At 47.2% G+C, this 24,236-nt stretch overlaps 1 protein-coding gene and 1 non-coding gene across 2 annotated transcripts in view; both read left to right on the plus strand.

Moving 5' to 3' along the window:
- The window catches only part of Wdr88 (WD repeat domain 88), a 35,546-nt gene extending 18,167 nt beyond the window's left edge, over positions 1–17,379 (plus strand). Inside the window, exons 7-11 of the mRNA XM_038340998.1 lie at positions 3,923–4,110; positions 7,069–7,151; positions 9,185–9,253; positions 16,368–16,460; positions 17,233–17,379. Of these exons, the coding sequence (XP_038196926.1) occupies positions 3,923–4,110; positions 7,069–7,151; positions 9,185–9,253; positions 16,368–16,460; positions 17,233–17,379 (580 nt within the window). The remainder of the gene's footprint in view (positions 1–3,922; positions 4,111–7,068; positions 7,152–9,184; positions 9,254–16,367; positions 16,461–17,232) is intronic.
- A 1,436-nt stretch (positions 17,380–18,815) lies between these two features.
- Positions 18,816–18,889, plus strand: Trnat-agu. Its single transcript has one exon. It is a non-coding gene; the product is annotated as a tRNA-Thr (tRNA).
- The last annotated feature ends 5,347 nt before the right edge of the window (positions 18,890–24,236 follow it).

The following is a 24,236-nucleotide window of genomic DNA, read 5'->3' on the forward strand; positions in this document are numbered from 1 at the left end:
GTACGGCAGAGGAAGAACGGTCCTCAGCGTGTGCCATGTCACACGGATGTTTAGGGGGACACGGAGGCAGGAGGCTGTGCTCCCCTCTTCCACTGCTCCTTAGAGCCACTCTGTGCTGGCACCAAAGAGATGGGGTAGCAGAGGCTGCCCGAGCACAGGCTGTGGGCGGACACCCTGGTCCATTTTGAACCCAACAGAGGCAGCAGGTGGGTTAAAGCCAGGTTAAATGCAGGCCTGGAAGTGTAGCTTTTAGCAGGAGAAAGGAGAGGTGAGTGAGGGTCTCAGAGTTTCAGCGCTGGGGTTTGCCTTCCGGGATGAGGCCTCTGGGGTCATGCAAGAGACTATGCTTCATTTCACGTGATGCTGTTGACGTAGCTAAATTCCTAGCAACTTTTTGACAAGACCATATGGCTTTTTTTTTTTTAAAAAAAAACACATATAAATGTATATGAGAATTGAGACAGAGCACAGCGAGTTTGAAAGGTACAAGGGAAGAAGCTGCATGGTGAAGAACGTCTCTGGTCTTGTAGGCGTTCAGTTTCCTTCCTTAGCAGTTACTACCCTACCTCCTCCTTACCTGTCTGTCACACTAGACCACCCATCCATTTAGAATAACTTTAGGGGTCAGTGAGATGGTTGAGCTGCTGGAGGGGCTTGCCACCAGCACCAGTGCTTTGAGTTCGACCCCTAGGACTCACAGATAGAAGGAGAAGACCGAGTCCTGTAAGTTGAGCTCTGATCAGCAACACTCATTGGGTTACACATACATGCCCTCACACACACACACACACACACACAATAATAAATGTAACAAAAAATAAAAACTAACCAAGTAGTTTAGGGGAGATGGCGTTTTCATTATTTATGATGAAATGCATGCAACATAAATTCTGACCATTCTTTTGGTGCACAGTGCATTGGATGAATTACACTCGCAGTGTTTTGCAACCTTCAATATCTATTTCCAAAATGTTTCGCCACACCAAAGGGAAACTGTATCCGTTAAGCAATGACTTCCCGCTCCCTGAAGCCCCTGGGAGCCCTTATTTCACTTTCTGCCTCTATGAATTTGCCTAGTTTAGATATTTATATAAATGAAATCATATTTGTCCTCAAGTAACTGACTCCTTTCACTTAGGGTCTTCAGGGTTCATCCCTGTAGCAGCACATGGCAGAGCTTCGTTTCTTGCTAGCTGCATATTACTCCATTATATATATGAATATGCATACATACACATACATATTGATACAAATACATACCATTTGTTTATTGGTTTGCTGATGGTTACTGGCTTTATATATATAAATATATAAAAACATATCATAATTCTTTATTGATGGGAATTTCACATCATGCTCCTGAATCCCGCTCACCTCCCAGTCCCTCCATATCTGCCTCTCCCCACTTCCGTATCTCCCACTAAAAGAAAATCCCCCCAAATTAATTGAAAACAAAACAGAACAAACAAATCACCTCACTCCTCTATCCTTCCCGTCTCTGGGACACCTCTTCATTGGTCCTGGTGGCACTGGGCGCTGTGGTGTGTCACACAGGATAGCCTTTTGTCCAATCAACCTCATCAGCTCTGGGCCCTCACCGAAACGCCTCTCAGGCATACTGTGTGAGTCCCTGTTTTCAGCTCTGTTGGAAGAGAGCTAACAGGGGAAATGGTGGGTCAAATGGCAGTACTATGCAATGTTTAGCTCTTTTATTTTTTTTTAAAGTTTTACTTATTATTTTATGTGAATGGATATTTGGCCTGCATTTATGTCTGTGTACTACGTGTGTGCAGTGCCTCGTGGAGGCCATAAGAGGGCGCTGGACCCTCTGGAATTGGATTTACAAACGGTTGTGTACAGCCATCAACCGTCACTAGAAAATTCAAGGCAAGGGAAATCTGGATTTGCGTGTCACTTCTTCCGTGTCTAGCTTCTTGTCTAATGTTTTAAGTTCTCTTTGTTCGTTAGTCCTTTCTACTTAGAAAACAACCTTTTTGAGTGGCTGGAGAGATGACTCAGGTTTAGAGCATTGGCTGCTTGCTCTTCCAGGGGACCTGAGTTTGATTTCCAGCAACCATATGGTGGCTCACAACCATCTGTAACGAGATCTGGTGCTCTCTTCTGGCGTGCAGACATATAGGCAGAACACTGTATACATCATTTAAAAAAATCTTAAAAAAAAGAAAGAGAAAGACTCTTGAGTTTACTTCTTTTTTCCATTTTTAAAAAAATTACAACAGGGTTTCTCTGTGTAGCAGGCTGTCCTGGAACTCGCTCTGTAGACCAGGCTGGCCTTGAACTCAGAGATCCACCACTACCAATAGGTTTTTCTTGAGCCATTTAAAAAACAAAAACAAATTTTTAAAACAATTATTTACCTTAGTGCATGAGAGAGAGAGGAGAGGAAGAGAGAAAGGGAGGAGGAAGACACACACACACACACACACACACACACACACAGAGTTGTGTATTCCTGTGCCACATGCATGCCACAGTGAGGACGAACTGTAGAAGTTGGTTCTCCTCCCTCCATGTGAGTCCTGGGAACCAAAGTCAGGTCATGGGCTGTTGGAGTTTGTCTGCGCCTTCAGAGGCTGAGCCGTAGCCTGCTCATGAGTATCTTGCTGGCCCACTATTTTGAGAGCAATAAATTCTGTTTTTAAAATATTTATTTATTACGTATACAGTATTCTGTCTGTGTGTATGTCTGAGGCCAGAAGAGAGCGCCAGATCTCATTACAGATGGTCGTGAGCCACCATGTGGTTGTTGGGAATTGAACTCAGGACCTTTGGAAGAGCAGGCAGTGCTCTTAACCTCTGAGCGATCTCTCCAGCCTGAGAGCATCTTAAGACCTTCTATCTAGGGGGGCTAGGTGGCTCCCATCTTTCATCCCAGCACTCAGGAGGCAGAGGTAGGAGGATCTTCAGGGCAACTCTGGTCTACACAGCAAATCCCAAGACAGTCAGAGCTACACAGTGAGACCACGTGGGAAGAACTTTCATCTGACAAAGTCTCAATGTATCTTTCACTTCTGGAGTATACCTGGCTGGGTGTTTTCTTGGTTAACATTCCTTTCCCCTTCCCCCATCCCCTTTTTAAAAAGTCTGGTCTCACTGTGTTATCCCATGCTGACCTCAAGCTCATAGCTCAGTCTGGTTTCAAAGTTGCAGCGTCACTGGCTCCTGCCTCTGCCTCTTAGAGGCTGGGATTGCAGGCGTGGGGCATCACACTGTGCTGATGGCAGTTTTCTGCAGTAAACTGTTGGGTCACTTTCTTATGGCTCCAGGACTACTACTACTACTTCTTCTTCTTCTTCTTCTTCTTCTTCTTCTTCTTCTTCTTCTTCTTCTTCTTCTTCTTCTTCTTCTTCTTCTTCTTCTTCTTCTATTATCTTTACTCCTTTAATCTATGACTGTATCTTCTTTTTTTAATATCTATTTGGTCCATCAAGACAGGGTTTCTCTGTAGCCCTAGTTGATCTGTAAATAGCTTTGTAGACCAGGCTGGCCTCGAACTCACAGAGATCCACCTACCTCTGCCTCCCAATTGCTGGATTTAAAGGCACACGCCACCACCACCCAGTAATAATTTTTTTTTTAATTATTTTATGTGTGCACTATGTGCTTGGCGCCCGTGGAGGGGGATAGGAAAAGGTGTCAGGGTCTTTGGAAATGGAGTTTTGCACCACCACGTGGGTGCTGGAAATTGAACCCATATCTTCTGGAAGCACAGCCAGCACTCTTAACCGCTCCCCAGCCCCTCCAGGGTTTTGATGAGAAATCGGTCATTGCAAGTATCTCCTGCTGTTTTCAAGAGGTTTTCTTTAGGAGGTGACATTCCCCTCTCCACCCAGGGTCCCATCAGGAGTGTTCGTGTGTCTCCTGGCATGGTATGCTAGCATGCACCCCACCTTTGTTTCAGGGCGCACACCAATACCATCTCAGACTGCTGCTTCACCTTCAGCGGCCACTTCCTGTGCACCAGCTCCTGGGATAAAAACATAAAAATATGGAATATCCACACGGGGGAGTTTCGAAACCGTGGCGCCTGTGTGACTCTGATGAAGGGCCATGAGGGCTGCGTGAGTTCCTGCTGCATTTCCAGAGACAGTAAGTGACCAGCATGCACTGGGAACCCCCGCCTCTCCCTCTTCTCTCCCCTTCGCTTTCTGCTTTCTCCTCCCCACTTCCTTGCATGTGGCATCCTGAGGGTTGGAATGGAAATGTGAGGCACAGTGAAGCCAGATTCACCCTCCTTTACCACACACATGCTGGAAGAGAGAACTCAGCTGGCTCCTTCATAGTCACTTTCCTGGGTGCAGAAAAGAGGTGACTTCCCAGGATTCTAGCAGGAAGGGTGGTGCTCCCCTCATCCCTCCCCAAGCACCCCAAGCCAGGGGAGGAATTCATGGACACATGCTTTACAGTGGCAGGAACCCCAGCTCAAAGTGTCTTAAACCACAAAAGAAACCTTTAATGTTTTGAGCATATATAAACTATTATACAGATTGCCTTAAAGTGGTGTTTCTCGAAGCGTGGTTGATCTTTAAATAATTTGCTTGCTGAAATACAGTTATCTGACTCTCAAACCAGCCGAACAGAATTCCAGTCTTTGGAGAGGGGTTGCAAGATTCTGCATTTTGATAAGCTCCCCCAGGTGCATATAAACAACAAGAACCATTGCCTTAAAGGAAACACTTGCCAAAGTCTGCGATTCCGTCAGGTTTTTATCCTGAGTACGGAGGGAAGGATGCTTCCTACCACGGTCTCGCACACCAGTCTTCTTCCTCCGGCCCCTTCTGCTTCTCCCTTATTCAGCTTTCCCCTTCGGGAGGAAAGGGTGACCTCGCGGGTTTCCAAGCCACTCTGGTTCTGGCCCCCGGCATTCCTCAAGAAGTGCATTTCTGCCTGATGAGGTCAACACCGAGTCCTAGGCTCAGTTTGGGACAAACCCATCTCTGAGCCAATCACATAGCAGTGGATGACAGGCTCTGATTGGCCAGAATTGGGTCTACCTCCAGAGTTAGAGGTTGGGGGTTAGTACCCTGTAAGCCAGAGGTACTGGGAACAAGAGGGGGCTCTTTCTTTTCTTTTTTTTTGTTTTTTTTTTGTTTTTCGAGACAGGGTTTCCCTGTAGTTTCTAGAGCCTGTCCTGGAACTAGCTCTTGTAGACCAGGCTGGCCTCGAACTCAGAGATCCGCCTGCCTCTGCCTCCCGAGTGCTGGGATTAAAGGCGTGCGCCACCACTGCCCGGGGCCAAGGGGGCTCTTTCTTTACAGGAAGTTGAGGTGTTGCTGTCGGGTGAAATGACATGGGGGTGAAAGGGAACAATGACAAGAAGCCGTCTTCTGTAATGGAGGTGCAGCCAGGGCCCTTTGAGGGAAGCGGCTGTTTAGGAGTGCCCAATTCTTAGCGCGCGCACACACACATACATGCTTTTAAATTATGTGCATGTCGAGCCAGGCGGTGGTAGTGCAATCCTCTAATCTTAGTACTTAGAAGGCAGAGGCAGGCAGATCTATGGGAGCTCAAGGCCAGCCTTGTCTACAGAGCTAGTTCCAGGACAGTCAGGACTACACAAAGAAACCCTGTCTCAATAAACAAACAAACAAATAAATATAATAATAAATAAATAAATAAATAAATAAATAAAAACTGTGTGTGTGTGTGTTTGGGTATGTGCACGTGTGGCCTATGGAAGCCAGGGAGATCAGATCCCCCGGAGCTGGCATTACAGGCAGTTGTGAGCTGCCTGATGTGGGTGCTGGGAACTGAACCCAGGTCCTCTGCAAGAGCAGTGTGCGCTCCTAACCACCGGACTGTTTCCTGCAGCTCCATCCATACTCACCCACTTTTGCAGATATTTTTTACTGTTTTAAACTCAAACTGAGGGGCGAAATGCTGTCGAATGCCTCTAAGCGCAGGAGCACCGTGGTCGGCTTTATGGAGAAAACACACAGCGTACTGAGTTTCGCTGAGGCCTGAGATAACAGTGACAATCAACAACATGTATTAGATAGGATGCCTTCCCAGAAATGCAAGCATCGATGGATTAATTTATGGAGACATTGTGACAAGAGACTTGGTTTTTTTAAATTGTTCTTTTTTCCATCTTTCATGTGTAAATGTGTGGGTGCGTGTACACGTGCGTGGGGCGCATGTACCTGTGTATGTGCATGCCCCAGGTCTCCATCACTCTGTCTCATTTTCTGAAACAGGGTCTCTCAATCAAACCCAGAGCTCACGGATCAGGTTAGTCTTGCTGGCCACCTTCTTCTAGGGATGGCCTGTCTTCATCTGGGGCTGGAATTACAGGCGGGCCAACATGCTTGCCCGGCACTTATGTGGGTTACTGGGGACCCAAGCTCCAGACCCCAAGCTTGTGTGGCAAGTGTTTGAACCACTGAGCCATCTCCCCAGCTCCCTGGTTTTTGTCTGTTTGCTTGGTTTTGGGGTGCTTTCCCCCTTGGATTTTGGTTTGTTTTTAAAATAAGGTTTTGGAGTATTTGAGACGGCTTCATGGGTAAAGTCACTTATTGCCAGGTCTGATGACCTGAGTTCAATCCCTGGGCCCATATGATGAGAGAGAGATAAGGAGTCTCAAAAATTGTCTTTTGGTACTGTGCGAACATGTACACACACACACACACACACACACACACACACACACACACACGTAATAATTAACAAAATAAAGCAAGGCATGTTCTGTAGCCCAGGTTGGCCTCAGATTCCCCTCTCCCCCAGCAACTCCCAGTACTGGAATTATAAGCATTCACCACCATATCTAACATGAGCACACACTGACAGGAACTTAAGCCTGCACGGCTCCTAGGAGCAGGGGGGCTCAGTGGCTGAGATTCTCAGGGGTTGGCTGACTACCCCGAGTAACAAAGGAAGGGCTATAACTGACTGGGCATCACTGAGTAGCACCAGGAAAGGGCCCCGATGTTTTCAGCATGAGCCGTGCCAGTGCCACCCGGGCCTGCTTTAGCCTTGCCACAGCGTGGAGGAGGCACTGGATGGAGGAAGGCAACTCTGTCCCCACTCCCTCCCTTTGTATTGCAGGCTCTTTTCTCATTTCTGGTGGATTTGACAATACTGTGGCTATTTGGGATGTAGGAGATGGCTACCGGAAGCTGTCACTGAAGGTACTATGCCTGCACGACATGGCAAATCTGGTTTCCTCCCTCCCTCCCTCCCTCCCTCCCTCCCTCCCTTTCTGCCTTTCATTTTTTTCGATTTTTGAGACAGGGTTTCTCTGTAGCTTTGGAGCCTGTCCTGGAACTCGCTCTGTAGACCAGGCTGGCCTCGAACTCAGAGATCCGCCTGCCTCTGCCTCCTGAGTGCTGGGATTAAAGGCCTGTACCACCACTGCCCAGGTCTAACTTTCCTTTTTGGTGGGGGAAAGGAGGTGGGGAAGGAGTAGGATCTTGCTATGTAGCCCAGGTTAATCTCAAATTTACGATCCGTTTCAGCCTCCCTGGTGCCGGGATTATGGGTGTGGTCTGTCACTCCTGGTAGTGAGGCTAAGGCAATGAGACAGACCTAGACACTTCCCCAGTGTCCTGACGCCTTTGTGAGGAAGGACAAAGACATCAGCAAATTAACCACCAACGGTGATGAGGGGGAGAGAGAAATAACCGAGCCATGTGACAGAGAGGGATTTAGGGATTAATCCACAGAGGGCGTGGGGCAGGCTACATAGAGGGAGCTCAAGATTTGAGATCTGGATGGCAATAGAGAGACCTGCGGGAAAGACACTGTGTAGGTAGGGAAGACCCTGAGACCCTGTGTAGACTCAGAGGCCACCATGAGGACTTGCCACAGCTGCAGGGCTCCTGCCACCAGCAGAGAAGGCCTGCATCCTGGGGTCTTCTGCATCCAGTGGTCTCCACAGTCAGCGGGGTGTTATCCAGCCCAGCAAGAATCCAGTGCTGGAGTTCTTACCCTTGATCCCATCACTCGGTCATCTTTGACTTTCAGCCTCCGAGTCTCCAGGGACCCTATGTCTGTACTTCTTGAGTAGCCCATGTTCACCCCACCCCTATCCCATACACCCGAGGCTAGACCGTCTAAGCTGGGGTCTAGAGAATGCCAGGACAAAGGGAGTTTCCATGTTCGCAAACAAACAGCTCCGTGCTGAACGCTAGCCCTACTGTGCTTAAAATGCCATTGTCCCCACTCAGATTGTTCTAGACTCTCTTCTCTGCTTTCTGTCCTCCCACCCTTGTCAATTTCATCATCGCGTGTACCTGCAGAGTGTGTGAAGACACACCCATGGCACGGTGCACACGTGGAGGTCCAAGGAGAGCTCTGTTGGGTGAGCCCTCTCCTCCTCCTTTTACATAAGTTACAGGAATCAAACTTGGATCCCCCGGCTTGTGTGGTAAGCACTTTACCCATTATGTACCCATTTTGTCAGCTCCCTTGCCCTTTTGCTGAGTATGGCAACCCTACCTCTCCTGTTCCTTTTCTTCTTATGCTACTCTGCTGCCTCACAGAGACAGAAAGATGCTGAAGGAGAGCCAGACATCACAGACGTCACAGAGCCGGGGGCACCTGTCTCCTCTGGTTTTATTTATTATTATTAGGATGATGATGATGTTTCTTCAAGACAGGGTTTTTCTGTGTTGCCCTGGCTGTCCTGAAGCTCACTCTGTAAATCGACCAGGCTGGTCTCCAGCTCACAGAGATCCATCTGCCTCTGCCTCCCAAGTGCTAGGATCAAAGGTGTGCCACCGCCACCACCACCAGCAGCTCAGCTCAGGCTTTACTTTGACCTGAGGAACACAGCCCCTCATTTGCTTAAGTTGCTGTGGATAATTCTACAGCTCCAGTCTCTCGAAGCCCAGAGCCCCTCCCTGGTAGAGCCTTCAAGAGGCACTTTCTCGAGCAACAGGCAAGCAAAGACCTGGGACAGAGGAGAATATAGTCTTTTATTTCCTTCTTCTTCTGAGCCTTGTGGTATGATTTTAAGAAAAACATGTTTACAGTAACCTGATAGAGGCACATAGGCCCCATCTTCATGGCTTGTATTCCACCTTCAGTGTTGATGGAACCAAGGATAAGCAAAGGCTTGCTGACTTTTTGTTTCTGTCATTTTTATAAAGCATTTCTCCTAGGTCTTTGTTAAACTGGTTTTTTTTGTTTTGTTTTTTTGTTTGTTTTTGTTTTTGTTCAGGGCCATGAGGACTGGGTGACAGATGTTGCCATTAGCAGCAATAAGAAATGGCTCCTCTCTGCCTCAAAGGTAAAAGCAAGCAAGTTTTGGCAGACTTAAAATGTTGATCGTGTTTGTCAGGACTTGAGATAGGGGAAGTGGTCGTCTCAAGTATGAAATTCCTGGGCAATCCGGACTCAGGTTTGCATGCCTGTAATCCCAGCATTTGGGAGGCGGAGGCAAGGCGGGGGGTGGGGGTCATTGAGATGGGTTATTAGGTAAAGGTGCCTTCCGCCAAGCTTGCCAACCTGGGGCTCGATCCTCAGGACCCACACAGTGGAAAAGAACTTGTAAAAGTTGCGCTCTGATCGCCATGCATATGTTGCACATGCCCCTACCCTTAGCCTCCAGCAAATAAATACATAAAAGTGTTGGGTTTTTTGGGTTTTGGTTTTTCCCAAGACAGAGTTTTTCTGTGTAGCCCTGGCTGTCCTAGAACTCACTTTGTATAGGCTGGGCTGGCTTAGAGCTCAGAAACCCGCCTGCCTCTGCTCGCTCCTGGCCCCAGCACTGGGATTAAAAGGTATGTGTTACCACTCATGGCTCACTTAAAAAAAAATGAAACACACACACCACACACACACACACACACACACACACACACACACAAAACAAAAGGCAAACAATTATTCCCAGGCAGGCTCAGTACAATACCTGCACCTAGGAGCTGCCCAGGAATATGGTGCGCAGTCTTTCCTGTCATCTGTGAAGCTGGGGATCGCCTCATAGGTCTGGTCTGTATCATCAATGTTTGAGCTTTGCTGGAGAAGGAAGGGGCAAGCCTGGCTGTCAGTGGCAGAGCCAACAGCAGACTTTGGAGGGCAGACACCAGCTCAGAGCTGAACAGCAGCATCCACCAGAGGTCCCGGGTGGGATCCCCCCTCCACGGCACTCATCTGGGGACACCCATTCTAGTGGCACACAACAACTAACCACTCACCCCAGAGACTATCCTCCAGGAGAGAGCTTCAGAGAAGTGGGGCTCCACCTCGACCTCTGACCTTTAATAGAGCCTTTTGTTCTGAATGTTGGAGGCTTCTGAATGTTCTGTCCTGTGAAACGGGTGGTTGAGACACGATCTGATAAGCCGTTTTGCCCTGTGACAGGATCTTGCTATGTAGCCCGGACTATCCTCCAACTAATGACGTCCTGCTTCAGCTTCCCGAGCCCTGGGATTGTTGGTGTGCACCACAGAGAAGAGCGTAGGGCAGACACTGCAGACTAAGCACCCATAATCAACACTCACTAGCGTGGGGTGAAGGTCGTCTGGCATGTGCCGCGCGGCCTTAGCAGGAAATCGGAAAGATGTTCCGGTTACTCACAACTCTGTTATTCTGTATTTTTTACATTTCTGTTGTGGCAGTGCTGTCATTTGAACAAAAAAACCCACAAGGCCAGGCGAATGACAGCTTGAGTGACAGACACAGAACTATTTGAACAAATGTGTTCAAGGAAAGCATGGAAATACTTTGATATAAGAATGTCCTTGCTATATCATATTATATTACATAACATTATAATAGAGTGATTACTATATAATAACATACTATACACATATATTGTGATATGTATTGCATATTAAATATGGTAGATTATATTCTAATGTGCACATTATAGTGCATATTACATTATGTGTTATAATGTATTATGTTAGATTAATTAAATATCCAATAAGGACATTGCAATTATATATGCTTGTTATATACCACATATCATAAAGTATATGGATATTATATAAAGTGAGTATATAATTATAACATTTTATTGGGTACTTAATTTTCATAGAGTATATGATTATACATTCCTTTTTTAAAAATTGCTTTTTTATTATACATTCTTGCTCGACTGTTTGAGACGGGGTCTTACCATATACTCTAGGCTGGCCTCAAACTCATGATCCTCCCAAGTGCTGGAATATAGATGTCGCTCCTGTAACCAGCCGTTGTTACATCTTTAAGATACAGAAATATATGATTATTTTATGAAGAGAACATAAACACGGTGACGAAACAGGCTACTTACAAGTGGCCACCCGTGGCGGTACACATCTGTAGTCCCAGCTTCCAGAGTGTTCTACAGGTTCAGTATAATCCCTATCAAAATGCCAATAGCTCTTCCATACCCGCCTCCATGACAAAGTTGGTCTTCACGTTCACAGGAACCCATATAGGATTTCTGAGTACCCAAAATAATCTTGAATAGTAATATTCACTATAATGTTATTGGTGGGCTCGTACTCCCCAAATTCCAAACTTAACTAAATTTATAATAATTAACACAATGATAAGTGGCATTGGGACAGAAAAGCAGTTCAGTGGGACAGACCAGCAAATCGATCAATAAGCCACGATTTATTTGATCTGATGGTTTTGGAGAAAGGACAATCTTCACACACAGAGTTAGGAGACGTCCACACACTGGGCATTTACATGCAAACGAATGAAACTGGCCCCTTGCCTTATCCCACATACCATCGTCCTTCCATATTTGTGGGTTTCAACCCACAGATTTAATCAACCTGAATTGAAAATAGTAAAAAATATCTCGTCGGCATAGCGGTGCACATCTTTAATCCTACACTCGGGAGGCAGAGACTGGCAGATTTCTGTGAGTTCAAGGACAGCCTGGCCTAGTAGAGAGACCCTACATTAAAAAAAAATCCCCAAGGGCTGGGATTAAAGGTATGCACCACCACTGCCTGGCCACACACACACACACACACACACACACACACTACACACACTACACACACACACACACACACACCAGAACTGTATCTATACCCGACACACACAGACCTTGTTTCCTAAACAATAGTCTAACATCCATTTGCAGCTTCTCACACATTATATGCAACTTAGAGATGACATAAAGAATACAGGAGTATGGATGTAAATTACATGCAACTACGACACCATTTATGCAGAGGACCGGAGCATTTTCTGTTGTTGGTGTCCTTCATTGTGGGAGGTCTGGGAACAATTCTTCATGGACACTGAGGGACCACTGTACAAAATAAAGGAAATGTTGGCGAGAAACTACATGACTCTGAGTTTGCAGTGAGTTCAGGAGTATGGCAACAAAAGCACAGGAAAGCATGCACTTGGAGAGATGGCTCAGGTTAAGAGCACTGGCTGCTCTTCCAGAGGTCCTGAGTTCAATTCCCAGCACTAACATGTCACAACCATCAGTAATTCCAGTTGCAGGGCACCTGGTGCCCCCAATAGGCTTCTGTAGGCACACGATGCGTATAAACTCACAAGCACACACATGTCTATGTAAGAATAACTAAAAATATTTAAAGCAAGGAAACAATTAAAAATAGAAAAATTGGATTTTATCAAAATTAATAACTTCTTTTGTGTCAAAAGGCTAGGCACAAGGGGCACAGTGGGACACAGTGGGACATACCTGTAATCCCAGATCCTGGGAGGCCCAGGCAAAATGGGGAGATTCAGACCAGCCTGGGCTGCACAGAGAGACCTTGTTTCAAAAAACAAGCAAGATGACATGAGTTTGGCAGTAAACAGTATATAAACTGGTGTTATTATTCATTTTGTCTGCTTTGCTTTTTAAAGATAGACTCTCATACATCCCACTTGGTCTCAAACTTAGTATGTAGCCCGGGATGACCTAGAACTCCTGATCCTCCATCCTCTGCCTCCCGAGTGCTGGGATTACAGGTGTGTGTTGCCACACTCAGCTTTATTACTAATTTTCTATCCTCATCCTCACTACATTATAGAGTTATGGATGTTCTTGTCCCATACCATAATAATACAAATTTCTGACAAGCTAACAGTTAGCATCATTTCAAAGTCCAGAAATGATAGCTAGCTTATAGACACGTGTTCAAAGAAGTTGTTACCTTCCATTTCCAGAGCAAAAAATTCATAAAGGAACTGGAGAGATGGCTCAGTCCACAAAGCATAAAGCTGCCAAGTATGAGGGCCCAGGTTCGGGTCCCAGAACCCACATAAAAGCAAGGTGCTATGTTTGTAACCCCAGCTCTGGGATGTCAAAGTGGCGGCCCCCATTCAACTTTTCATTTGCTTTGATAAAAAGTTGACAGAGTGCATGGAATTTGTTAAAATGTTCATCTGTGCTGTGTGCTGAATGTGCAGATGAGTTAGAAAAGTCCGATTTGAAGTTGGAAGTGCTGGCCCACGCCTTTGATCCAAGCACTCAGGAGCCAGAGGCAGGTGGATCTCTGTGAGTTCGAGGCCAGCCTGGTCTACAGAGTGAGTTCCAGAGCAGCCAGGGTTGCACAGTGAAACCCTGTCTCAAAAGGAAAAACAAAACAAAAGCCCAAACACCACGACAACAACAAGAAGAAAGTCTGGATTGAATTAGGTAGTTCCCAGCAAGCGTTTGCTTTATGTCTCCTGCATTTTTATTAAAATCTTCACAGGAAGCCAGAAAAGGATTTGAAACTCCAGTGTGTTTGTCAAAGTATCTAAACGCTGAAGGGCTGAGGGCTGACATATATATAATTTGTGTGTGTGCATGCACGCACAGGCATCACATGTATGCCCTCCCTCAGAGGCCAGAAAGGGGAGTGATCTGTGGTGATAGGCTCCACGTGGGTGCTGGAAAGTGAACTCCAGTCCTTTGCAAGAACAGTCAGTGCTCTTAACCAATGAGTCATCTCTCCAGCCCTGACGTTTGCTTGTGTTTGGTTTTCTGAGAGGTCTCATTGTGGGGTCCTGTAGCCTGGACTGGCCATGTTGCCAGGACTTCCTGATGCATGGTAGGAACTGACTATTGGTAAAGCCTGTGGCTTCTCCTGTGTAGGGACCAGTATGACTGTTTCCCAAATTTCAGCTTCTGACTCTCTATAAGACATTTAGTCTCAACTGCCTAATTAGGAAATGTAACACAACACACTTCATATGATTTTTAGAGCTGCTTTAATAAGTGGACACAGTCGGGAGGTGATGGCACACGCCCTTAATACCAGCTCTTGGAGGCAGAGGCAGGTGGATCTCTGTGAGTTCGAGGTCAGCCTGGTCCACAGAGTGAGTTCCAGGACAGACTCCAAAGCTACAGAGAAGTCCTGTCTCAAAAAAAAAAAAAAAGCTAATAAATGAATAAATGGACACAATGTACAAATATAAATTCAGTATCTTATAATTCCAAAGGATGGCAGTCCAAGAAAGTGAATCTTGCTGGGGTAAAATCAAGACAACTGCATTTCTTTCTGGAATTTTATTTTATTTATTATTTATGGGAGAAATCAAATTACATGGAGCTGGAGTTACAGGCAGTTGTGAGCTGCCTGATGTGGGCACTGGGAATAGAACTCAGGTCCTCTGCAAGAACAGCATGTGTGCTTAACCACTGAGCCATCTCTCCAGCCTGGGATTTATTTTTGTTAGAAAAAAAAAAAGTCCAGAGCTCACAATGTTATGTTCTCTTCTCCCCACCTCAGGCTTGCTTATCACTCAGTCAGGTTGGCCGGAAGCTTCTAAGTCTCCTGCCTCAGCCTCCTGGGTGCTAGGGTTAGTGTGTATCACCTTGGGTTTTATTATTATTATTATTTTGTATGTTCTACGAGATTAGTCAAATACATGCCGTAGTTACAGCAGCCTACAGAACTAACTATAGAGTTTTTCTGCCTGAAAACTCCTCATGCTCTGCTCACTCAGCCCCTTCGGCCCCACAATCCCTGTCAGCGCTGTTTCTTCTTTACCATCTCTTATCACACACATGCACACACACCAAACAGCAAATACAACATAAAACATACCACAGACACAACACACAGCAACACAACACACAGAACACATACCGTACATACATATCACGCAGAACACATACTACACATCCTACACACAACACACATATATACAACATACAACACTCACAATATGCACATATCACACATCACATACAACACACAGAACACACTACACATCCTACACCCAACACACATACACAACATACAATGCCCACAACACGCACATACTACACATCACACACAATAAAGGACACAGACCACACAACAACACATACATATCACACATCACTAAGAATACGCAGAATACATATCACACACACTTATCACCTATATCACACATCACACAGAACACACACTACTATACACGACTCAGACTATACACAACACACACAACATACAACACGCACACATCACATACAGCACACAGAACACATACTACAACACAGCACACATGTCACACAGAACACACACTATGCATATTACACACAACATGCACAACACACAACACACACTCAAATGTAACTCTCATCTCAAACTCCCATCAGATCGTTTATTCTGAAGTCAAACATGAGTGACCGTGGCGCAGGAGCACAGACTCGGGTCAGCACACATTCTATGCTCTACCGTGGCAACAGTTTCCATAATAACAGAACAAAGTCAAGTCCAAATAAATGGGTGGAGGGTCACAGATACCCGGGGACGGCTCGTCTCCAGGCCTCAGGTACTATCTTAGCCTTTTGGTCCACAGAAGTGAGGGGTCTGTCCGTACATCCCAAAGGACTTACTTCACAGTCACAGCGACCTTAGGTGACATCAGAGGTGGGTCGTGAAGGAATGTTAAAGATGCGAGAAGAGCCGGCTTGTGATGCTCTGACTTTGGACTTGCAGCATTCCAGCCTCTCCACGGCCTTTGCGCTCTAATCTGTTAATGAGCCTTGCAGCAGGCTTAGTGGAAGGTGTGGCGGTTTTTGTTTTGCCTTCCTCCGGGAACCTGTGTTCATACTCAATCTATATCATTGTTTTCCTAGAATGCTGGAGAGGTGAAATTTGCAGCCTGTAGTAGCCTTTTCGGGCTGGCTTCTTTCGCTCAACAAGATGCGTTTTTGCATTTTCCATCTCTGGTTTTTGCGGGGGTGGGGGGACTGGCAGCTCATTTATTCTGAACACGGAATGCTATCCCATTGCATGGCTGCACCACAGGTCCTAGTGTAGCCCAGGCTGGCCCTGAACTCCTGATCCTCCTGCCTCAGCTTCCCACGTGCTGGGATTACAGGTGCCATCACAGCTCTTTTATGTGCTGCTGAAGGCTGAGCTTATAGCCGTAGCCTCCATAGTGGCTTAGCTTGCTTGTCTGTGTGTTTGCTTGTTTGTGTGACCCCTGGCCTGCTGTGTGACTTGTTCTAGGATTGCTCCTTGAGACTGTGGAATATTGAAGAGATTGACACCATCCCTCTGGTCACTGAGAACAAAAGGACTATGGGCTGCAAGGTCCAGCAGGTTGGTATCAGGTAAAATTAAGGCCAGTGAAGTCATCCGTTAACCGTCACCAATTCAGTTTCTTGCCTGAGCAAACATTTCCTGGACCCCTGGCGACACAGCCATAGACAAACAGTGGAATCCCAGCCTCGTGGGTGCTTAAATCTCCAAAGGTGAGACAGGTGCACAGACCCAAGGGAAATACCTGCCAACGTGGTAAGCACTACCTTTTAGAAACACGGGAGGGAAGGGGTGCGTGTTGGGGCGGTTATTTATTTATTTATATTCATTTGGTTTTCTGAGACACATGCTTGATATATATCCTAGGCTAGCCTGGAACTCTTGATTCTCTTCCCTTACTCTTCTAAATACTGGGTTATAAGTGTACACACAGCCTGTGATTTGTTTGTTTATTTATTGGGCTAGGGTTAGAGACCAGAGTCTTTCATGGCATGGGCTAAGTGAGCACTCTCCCATTGAAATAAAACTATAATCATCATCATCATCATCATTGTTTTGAGATAGCATCTAACTACAACCCTGCAATATAGACCAGGCTGACCTTGAACTTATAGAGTTCTTAAGGGGCTCAAAGCTGGGCAGAAACCTATGTCTGGTCTTCTGCTCCCAGCCTGCCCTGGACAGTTTGTGGGGTGAGAGACTCCGGAAACGCAGGCCTCCCCTTGGCTCAGCCCAAGCTAGTTAGGTGGTGGGATACGAGACTCTGCCCTCACAGCTTCCTCTGCTCTGACCTGCACAACGTTTCTGTTTTCTGGAAAATATCTCACTGCAGTGCAAAAGTTGTGACCAGATTTTCCCCACCTTTGAAAGTGACACCTCTTCTAAACTACACAGCCGGTGTCCGTTCTGCCGGAGAAACGAGGAGAGCTTAGGGCAGCTTTCTTCGTCGTCATCATCGGAGGAGATTAAGGAGTGCTAATGGCGGCTCGTGCACAATGTACCTGCTAAGAAGTTTGTGGCATTCTGCAGGGACCTGAGTCCCCTCCCAGTTGAGTGGACCTATCAAACTGAGGCCGGGGTCAGGCCCTCACTAGACTCTCAGCATGGTGCTGCCTCTTTGACCCCGCCCCACCCCAGAACCCTTTAACAGTGAGCACTTCAGTTTGAATAGAGAATAAATCTAGATTCCTTTGGAAAACAAGTTTGTGGGGAAATCGGAGAAGCAATTGGCTACTTCCGAGCTCCGAAACCCACTGTCCAGCCGTCTCATTCTTGGAACGTCTGGAGCCGCCCCATAACGTGGCCCTGGGACTGGCGTGTGACGTCTCAAACATGTCAGGTGACTATGATGTGTGGGGCCCGCTCTGTGGACGAGGATGGCAAGGCACTGTGATTGTTTTGGTTTGGGTATGGTTTCTCCCTTCCAGCTTCAAGAGTTAGGGGCTTGGTCCTCTCTGTTACGGTGTCAAGGGGTAGTGGGACTTCTCAGGTAGTAGTTTCTCTCCTTGTGTTTATGGGTGTTTTGCCTGTACGTATGTATGTGCCTCATATGTATTCAGTGCCCATAGAGCCCATAAAACGGGGTAGATTCCCTGGAAAAGACGGTTGTGAGCTTCCCTGTGGGTTCTGGGAATTGAACCTGGGTCCTACTGGGCACTGAGTTCTCTCTCCAGCCCACTTCCAGATAGTTTTGAGGTCGCTTTCATTATGAAAACCACGATGAGTATATTCATCACGTTAGCCTGGGGTTGATTAGAACGCTCGCACCCACACTGTCCCCAACGATGGGCACCTAGGTTATTAGAACACTAGCCAAACGTTTCTGGGCACATTGCATTCACTTTTGCAAAGATCAGCGAATGAGTCTCCCACTGCTGTAAGGCCAGAAGGATGCATCAGCAGTGCTTGGCTTTGTTGCCAAAGGTAAGTCTGGCATGGAGACCCCAGAGTGACCGTGAAGCATGCATGGGGAGGGCCTTGACTTAGTCATACAACCGAAACTCCCACACACATCGTGTGGGGTCTTCGAATTGCCCGGAGTCAGCTCAGGATCCTGTGTCCAGAAGTTATGGGCCTGGGCTGGCAAGGATGGCCGCAGCTCACTTGCCATCCAAGGAACTAAGCAGCCCGTCCTGGGGTGTCTCTGGGGCAGTTGCGGGCTCCGCTGAGATTCCCAGCAAACGATCCGCAGAAGATAGTGCACAAAAAGGGATGCTACTGTGACCGACCCGGAAACTAGGCCCGCCCCATCCTGCTTGCTCCGTGAAGCTAATTATAATTTTCCCAGTTCCTTCAGAGGGCCACAAACAAGCAAGGCGCATGCGCGCCACGGTCAGCCCAGGAATGCGTACGCATGCGCGAAGCTCATGAGGTCACTAGAAATGGGAACTGGTTTCTCGCACTGCTCGTGCGGGTGGCGCCGTGGCTTAGTTGGTTAAAGCGCCTGTCTAGTAAACAGGAGATCCTGGGTTCGAATCCCAGCGGTGCCTCAACGGAGCGTATTCGCTCTGATTTTGTGTCTCAACTTTTAGTTTTGCAAGAGTTCTCATAGGACCGCTTCTCTGTCAGCGAGAGTGAGCCGGGAAAGACATTTAGCTGAAGATGTTGTAGTATTGCCTGCTAGCCCCTGCCTCTTGAGGAGGTCTCCAGATAGCTGCTTCCACAGGGGTGGCGATCTTCTGCAGTCTCTTGGCTTCTCAACTTTGCAAAGAATGCTTCTTCCTGCAGCCGCACAGTGGGTACCATCGCTCTGCATACTGAGGACAGTTTGGCGAGACCAAGTGAGTCCCCAAAGTGGCCCCTGTAGCATCAGATCCGACCAGTCGATCTGCATCTGCAGAACACATAAAAACAAAACAAAACAACAACAACAACAAAACCCTACGAGTGGAGAATGGTCCCGAAAGTCTCTGGGTCCTAGTGTGGGGCCTGACCCTAAGGCCTGGGCTGTGTTGCCAAATACCAGGATGCCCCAGGCACATGGAACTTCTTTGAGAGCCTTTGTGACCAAAGCTTTGGAGGGTGGGGAGACTTTGAAGTTTAAAGAATGTTCTCGGGAGCCGGGCGGTGGTGGCGCACGCCTTTAATCCCAGCACTCGGGAGGCAGAGGCAGGCGGATCTCTGTGAGTTGGAGACCAGCCTGGTCTACAAGAGCTAGTTCCAGGACAGGCTCCAAAGCCACAGAGAAACCCTGTCTCGACAAACCAAAAAAAAAAAAAAAAAAAAAAAAAAAAAGAATGTTCACGGGGATACACTTAAGTCCAAACAAACCCAGCATGATAGGCCCAGCGAACTTTAGAAAATGCAAGTGTGACCTGACGCCTTTCCAACTCGGATACTCTTTCTTTGACAATTGAGGTTACAACCCTATAAATCATTTTAAACCAGTGTTAAGGACTGCTCTGGTGAGATGGCTCAGTGGATAAAGATGCTTTGCTGCTCACCCTGATTCCCTGAGTTCAATCCCTGGGGTCTCACGGGGTGAAAGGCAAGAACTGACCCCTGAAAATTGTCTTCTGGCCTGTGAGTCCACGCGCATGCTGCGGCTCATGTGTAACCCCCCCCCCCCACACACACACACATACAACAAATAAATAAATGTAATAGGAAAAAAAAGTCTTAAGTTAAAAAGCGACAAAGTAATTGCGTTAACATGCAGGACGTGCATGGGCCTTTGCTTAGATAGGGCAGGATATGAAAACACACAATGCCCAGAAAAATATGTCAGTGCTGCTGCCGTGGGACTCCTGGGAGGGGAGGGGATTGTGGGACGTCTCTGTAGCCGGGGAAAAGACTGAGATTTAAAAACAGGTTTTTACTTGAGCACTAGGGTCCAGTTGACAATACTGAGTAAGCTCACGTGTCCCAGAGGCAACTGTCTCTGCTTCCCCATAGGTCTGGGTTTATTGTGTGGTTTTATGTTTACTTGTTTGTTCGTTTCGGTCACTTCCGGCCCTTTGCAACTTCCTTGTTTTGGCTGGCATTGCCGAGGAAAGTGTAGGGGGATATTTCCCACATTTTGCAGAGCTAACAGGGGTGTTCAGCTGAATCCAATTAGCAAAGGGTTTATTGGAAACTACACTCGAGTCTTTCTAGGGCTGACTTAGTCCTAGCTCATCTGTGGGTCCTGGGGTTTGGGGTGCTGCCTTTTAGATGCTGTTAAGCTTTGAAATGTCTGTCACGGGATCATGTGACCAGCCTGCTCCAGGCTGGTGGTGCTGTTTGGGAGGCTGCAGAGACTTTGGGAAGTGAGGCCCAACAGAAGGGTGGGGGTCGGTTGAGGGGATGGTGTCAGTTCCTCAGAAGTGATCTCATCCTCATCTCTCCCTCTCTCTCCTCCTCCCCTGTCAACCATGGACTGAAATGGCTGAAATTGTGTCCCTAATCCTCTTTTTAAGTAATTACAGATATTTTTCTACAGTAGTGAAAAGCTAGCTAATTCAGGGGACCAAGCGGAAATACTAGCTGGCTTGTGAGTTTGGGGCTTAGGAGGGGCTCTCAGCTCCAAGGAAAAGCATTTGTGAGCGGCAGCTGTGAGTTGGAAGCCATCTGTTTGGGCGAGCATCCCCAAGCAGTAAGCAAAGCCAGAAGAGAAACAGGCCTGCTTTAACCAATCTGTTTCTGTCCCTTTAAAACTACTGAGGCGTCCCCTGTCTCAGGGTCTCTGCATTTAGTGTGGTGGTGGTGGTGGGGTGGTTGGGAAGCTGTTTCCAGGGTCCTCCATGGGAAAAGTCCACGTCATCAGTGAGCCTTCAGGCAGTGTGTCATCTCTCCCCCCCGCCCCCACCTCTCTCTTTGTTGTTGTTGTTTTTTGATTTTTCAAGACAGGGTTTCTCTGTGTATCTCTGGCTGTTCCGAAACTTGCTCTGTAGCCCAGGCTGGCCTCGAACTCACAGAGATCGGATGGTCTCTGCCTCCTGAGTGCTGGGATTAAAGGCATGTGCTGCCGCCAGTGTGTCATCTCTAAGGGAGAGTGCCTGGCACAATCCCTGATCCAGCCTCTCCCAGGCTCCCATTGCAGCCACTTGCTTCTTCCTTTTACAGGATCTCTTCATAGTCATCACCCAAAATAACACATCACAGCACACTGGGTGGGAACAGCTATTGACAGTCCTTCCGTGAGGCCATGTAAAACGACCTTTTCCTTCACACGGAGCTTTGTTTTATGTTGTAAATAGTTTTGTAAAAGTGCGATTTGTGTCAACATGTAATTGGCAAATCACCATTATTTTTTAAATCGATAGATATTTTTCCTCAGATTATCTTCTAGTGCTTTCACTGTTGAGATTACTGCGCGCACACACACACACACAAGATCTAAATGAAATAAGCAGTAACTTGGAGCCCTCGGTAATTAAAAAAAAAAATCTTAAAATTTCTTTTATGTTTGTGCACCATGTGTATGCAATACCCATGGAGGCCAGAAGAGGGCACCAGTTCCCTGGAACTGGAATTACTAAATGGTTGTGAGCTGACCGGTGGGTGGTGAAAACGGAACCCTGATCCTCTCCAGAGGCAGAAACTGCTCTTAACTACTGAGCCCCACTTCCACTATCCCCTCAGAAAACGTTAAGACTTGCGATAAAACATTTGAGAATCACTCTTTAGATGTAAAGGCTTAAAAATGGGTTTATTGCATTAGAGTGTGTGTGTGAGTGAGTGTGTGTGTGTGTGAGTGTGTGTGTGTGTGTGAGTGTGTGTGTGTGTGTGTGAGTGTGTGTGTGAGTGTGTGTGTGGTGTGTGTGAGTGTGTGTGTGTGAGTGTGTGTGTGGTGTGTGTGTGTGTGAGTGTGTGTGTGAGTGTGTGTGTGTGTGTGAGTGTGTGTGTGAGTGTGTGTGTGTGTGGTGTGTGTGTGTGTGTGGTAAAAGACATATAACATGAATTTCACTATTTTAACCAACCATCTTTTTCCACTCTCTCCTTGCTGGGAATCAAATGCCAGATAAAAAGCCACAGAACCATCACTGGGCCACTATAGCTCTCTCGCTGAGCCACACCCCAGCCCCTCACGGGGGGGATTCTAGGCAGGGGCTCCACCACTGAGCCACACCCCAGCCCCTCACTGGGGGATTCTGGGCAGGTTTAGACACCATGACCATGGTAAAACTTATAAAAGAAAACATTTAATTGGGAGCTTATAGTCTCAGAAAGTTAGACCCCTACCATCAGAGAACATGGAGACATGAAGGCATGGTGCCGGGCAAGTAGCTGAGAGCTACATCCTGCTCCACAGGCAGCAGGGAGAGAGTGTGTGTGTGTGTAAGGGAGAGAGACAGACAGACAGAGATAAAGGAAGGGTGGGCCTCTCACCCTCTACTCGTGGTCCTGCTCTGCTGAAACCTAAGGCCCACGTCAGCGCCTCTGAGGATGGACAGGGTACTTGCTTCTCTCCCTCTCAACACAGAATTTCTCGTTAAGTTCCTTTACACCTATCAACCACGTCTTCCTTTTGCTCTCTCTGGAGTGAGTCGAGTTGACATGTGGAACCTGGGACCTGTTTAACAGCCCTCGCCTGCAGCCCTCCGTACCTGTATGTACAGGGGCTGAGCCAAGAAGTTCTGCAGAAGTATTCAAAAGAAGACTGGCTGAAGGTGTGGCTCAGTGATAGGGCCCCTGCCTAGAATCCCCCGGTGAGGGGCTGGGGCATGGTTCAGTGGTACAGTATTTACTGAGTATGTTCCTATAAGGTCCTGGTTTTCATCTATAACCAGTACAGACTAAAGGGATAAAATCTCTCTCTCTCTCTTTCTTTCTCTCTCTCTCTCTCTCTCTCTCTCTCTCTCTCTCTCTCTCTCTCTCTCTCTCTCTCTCTCTCTCTCTCTCTCTCTCTCTCTCTCTCTGTGTGTGTGTGTGTGCCTATAGGGAATATATTGCTTTCTCATATTTTGGGGAATACAAATACCTACCAGCAGATGTCAACGACTGAAGTCAGTAATGAAATGAAACAGGTTCCAGCTGAGAATCCCAGATAGGCGCACGGGGGCTCTTCTTTCTGGGTGTGAGCACTCCTGAGGTTGACCCTTGATTGTGGCCCTGGATGCCACAGATAGCATCTTGTTGCTGCTCACATACCCTGGCCTGCGGAGCTAAGCTCACTTGTGCCCTCTTCTGGACACAAGCTGCCAGGTGCATGTTGAAGCAGGGGCTCCCCCATTCAGGCTGAAGGCACTTCTGTGGTGGTTCAAGGCAGCATAGGCCCTGTTTGGCTGCTTAAGGAAGTGGGAACACTAGAAAGAATTCACAGAGATATTTCCATCTAGTCTCAGAAACCACCGTTAAGATCAAGCACAGGCTGATAGAATAGCGTGGGGTAGACTGCTGGGGCTTTATGAGTCTACCCGTGTGAGCAAGAAATGCTGGACAAATGGGAAGAGCTAATTTAAGAAAACCAGGCGAGATTAACCCACAGGGCTGGGCCACAACCCCAACCCACCCCTGTCCATCTGTTTGGGACAGAATACTTTCTTACAAACACTTTTGGGTAGGTGCAAGCAGTACTGGAGATTGAATCCTAGGCAGGGGCTCTACCACTGAGCCACACCCCAACCCCTCACTGGGGATTCTAGGCAGGGGCTCTACTCCTAAGCTATAGCTCAGGTGTTTTGAGACAGTGTCCTACAATGCATCTCAGGGTAGTCTTGAATTCACCCTGTAACTGAAGCTGGTCATGAACTTAAACCCCTCCTGGCTCAGTCTTTCCAGTCTATGATGTCATATTTAGCAAGTGTAGTTCTAAACAGTGAACCTGTGGCTCATTTGAACAGAGGTTAGCCTGAGGAGGTGAGGGAAAATACTAGATTTGGGAGGCTTTTGAGAAGAATGTTAAATTAAATTATT

This window comes from Arvicola amphibius, chromosome 8 (assembly GCF_903992535.2).
Source record: "Arvicola amphibius chromosome 8, mArvAmp1.2, whole genome shotgun sequence".
Classification (NCBI taxonomy): domain Eukaryota; kingdom Metazoa; phylum Chordata; class Mammalia; order Rodentia; family Cricetidae; genus Arvicola; species Arvicola amphibius.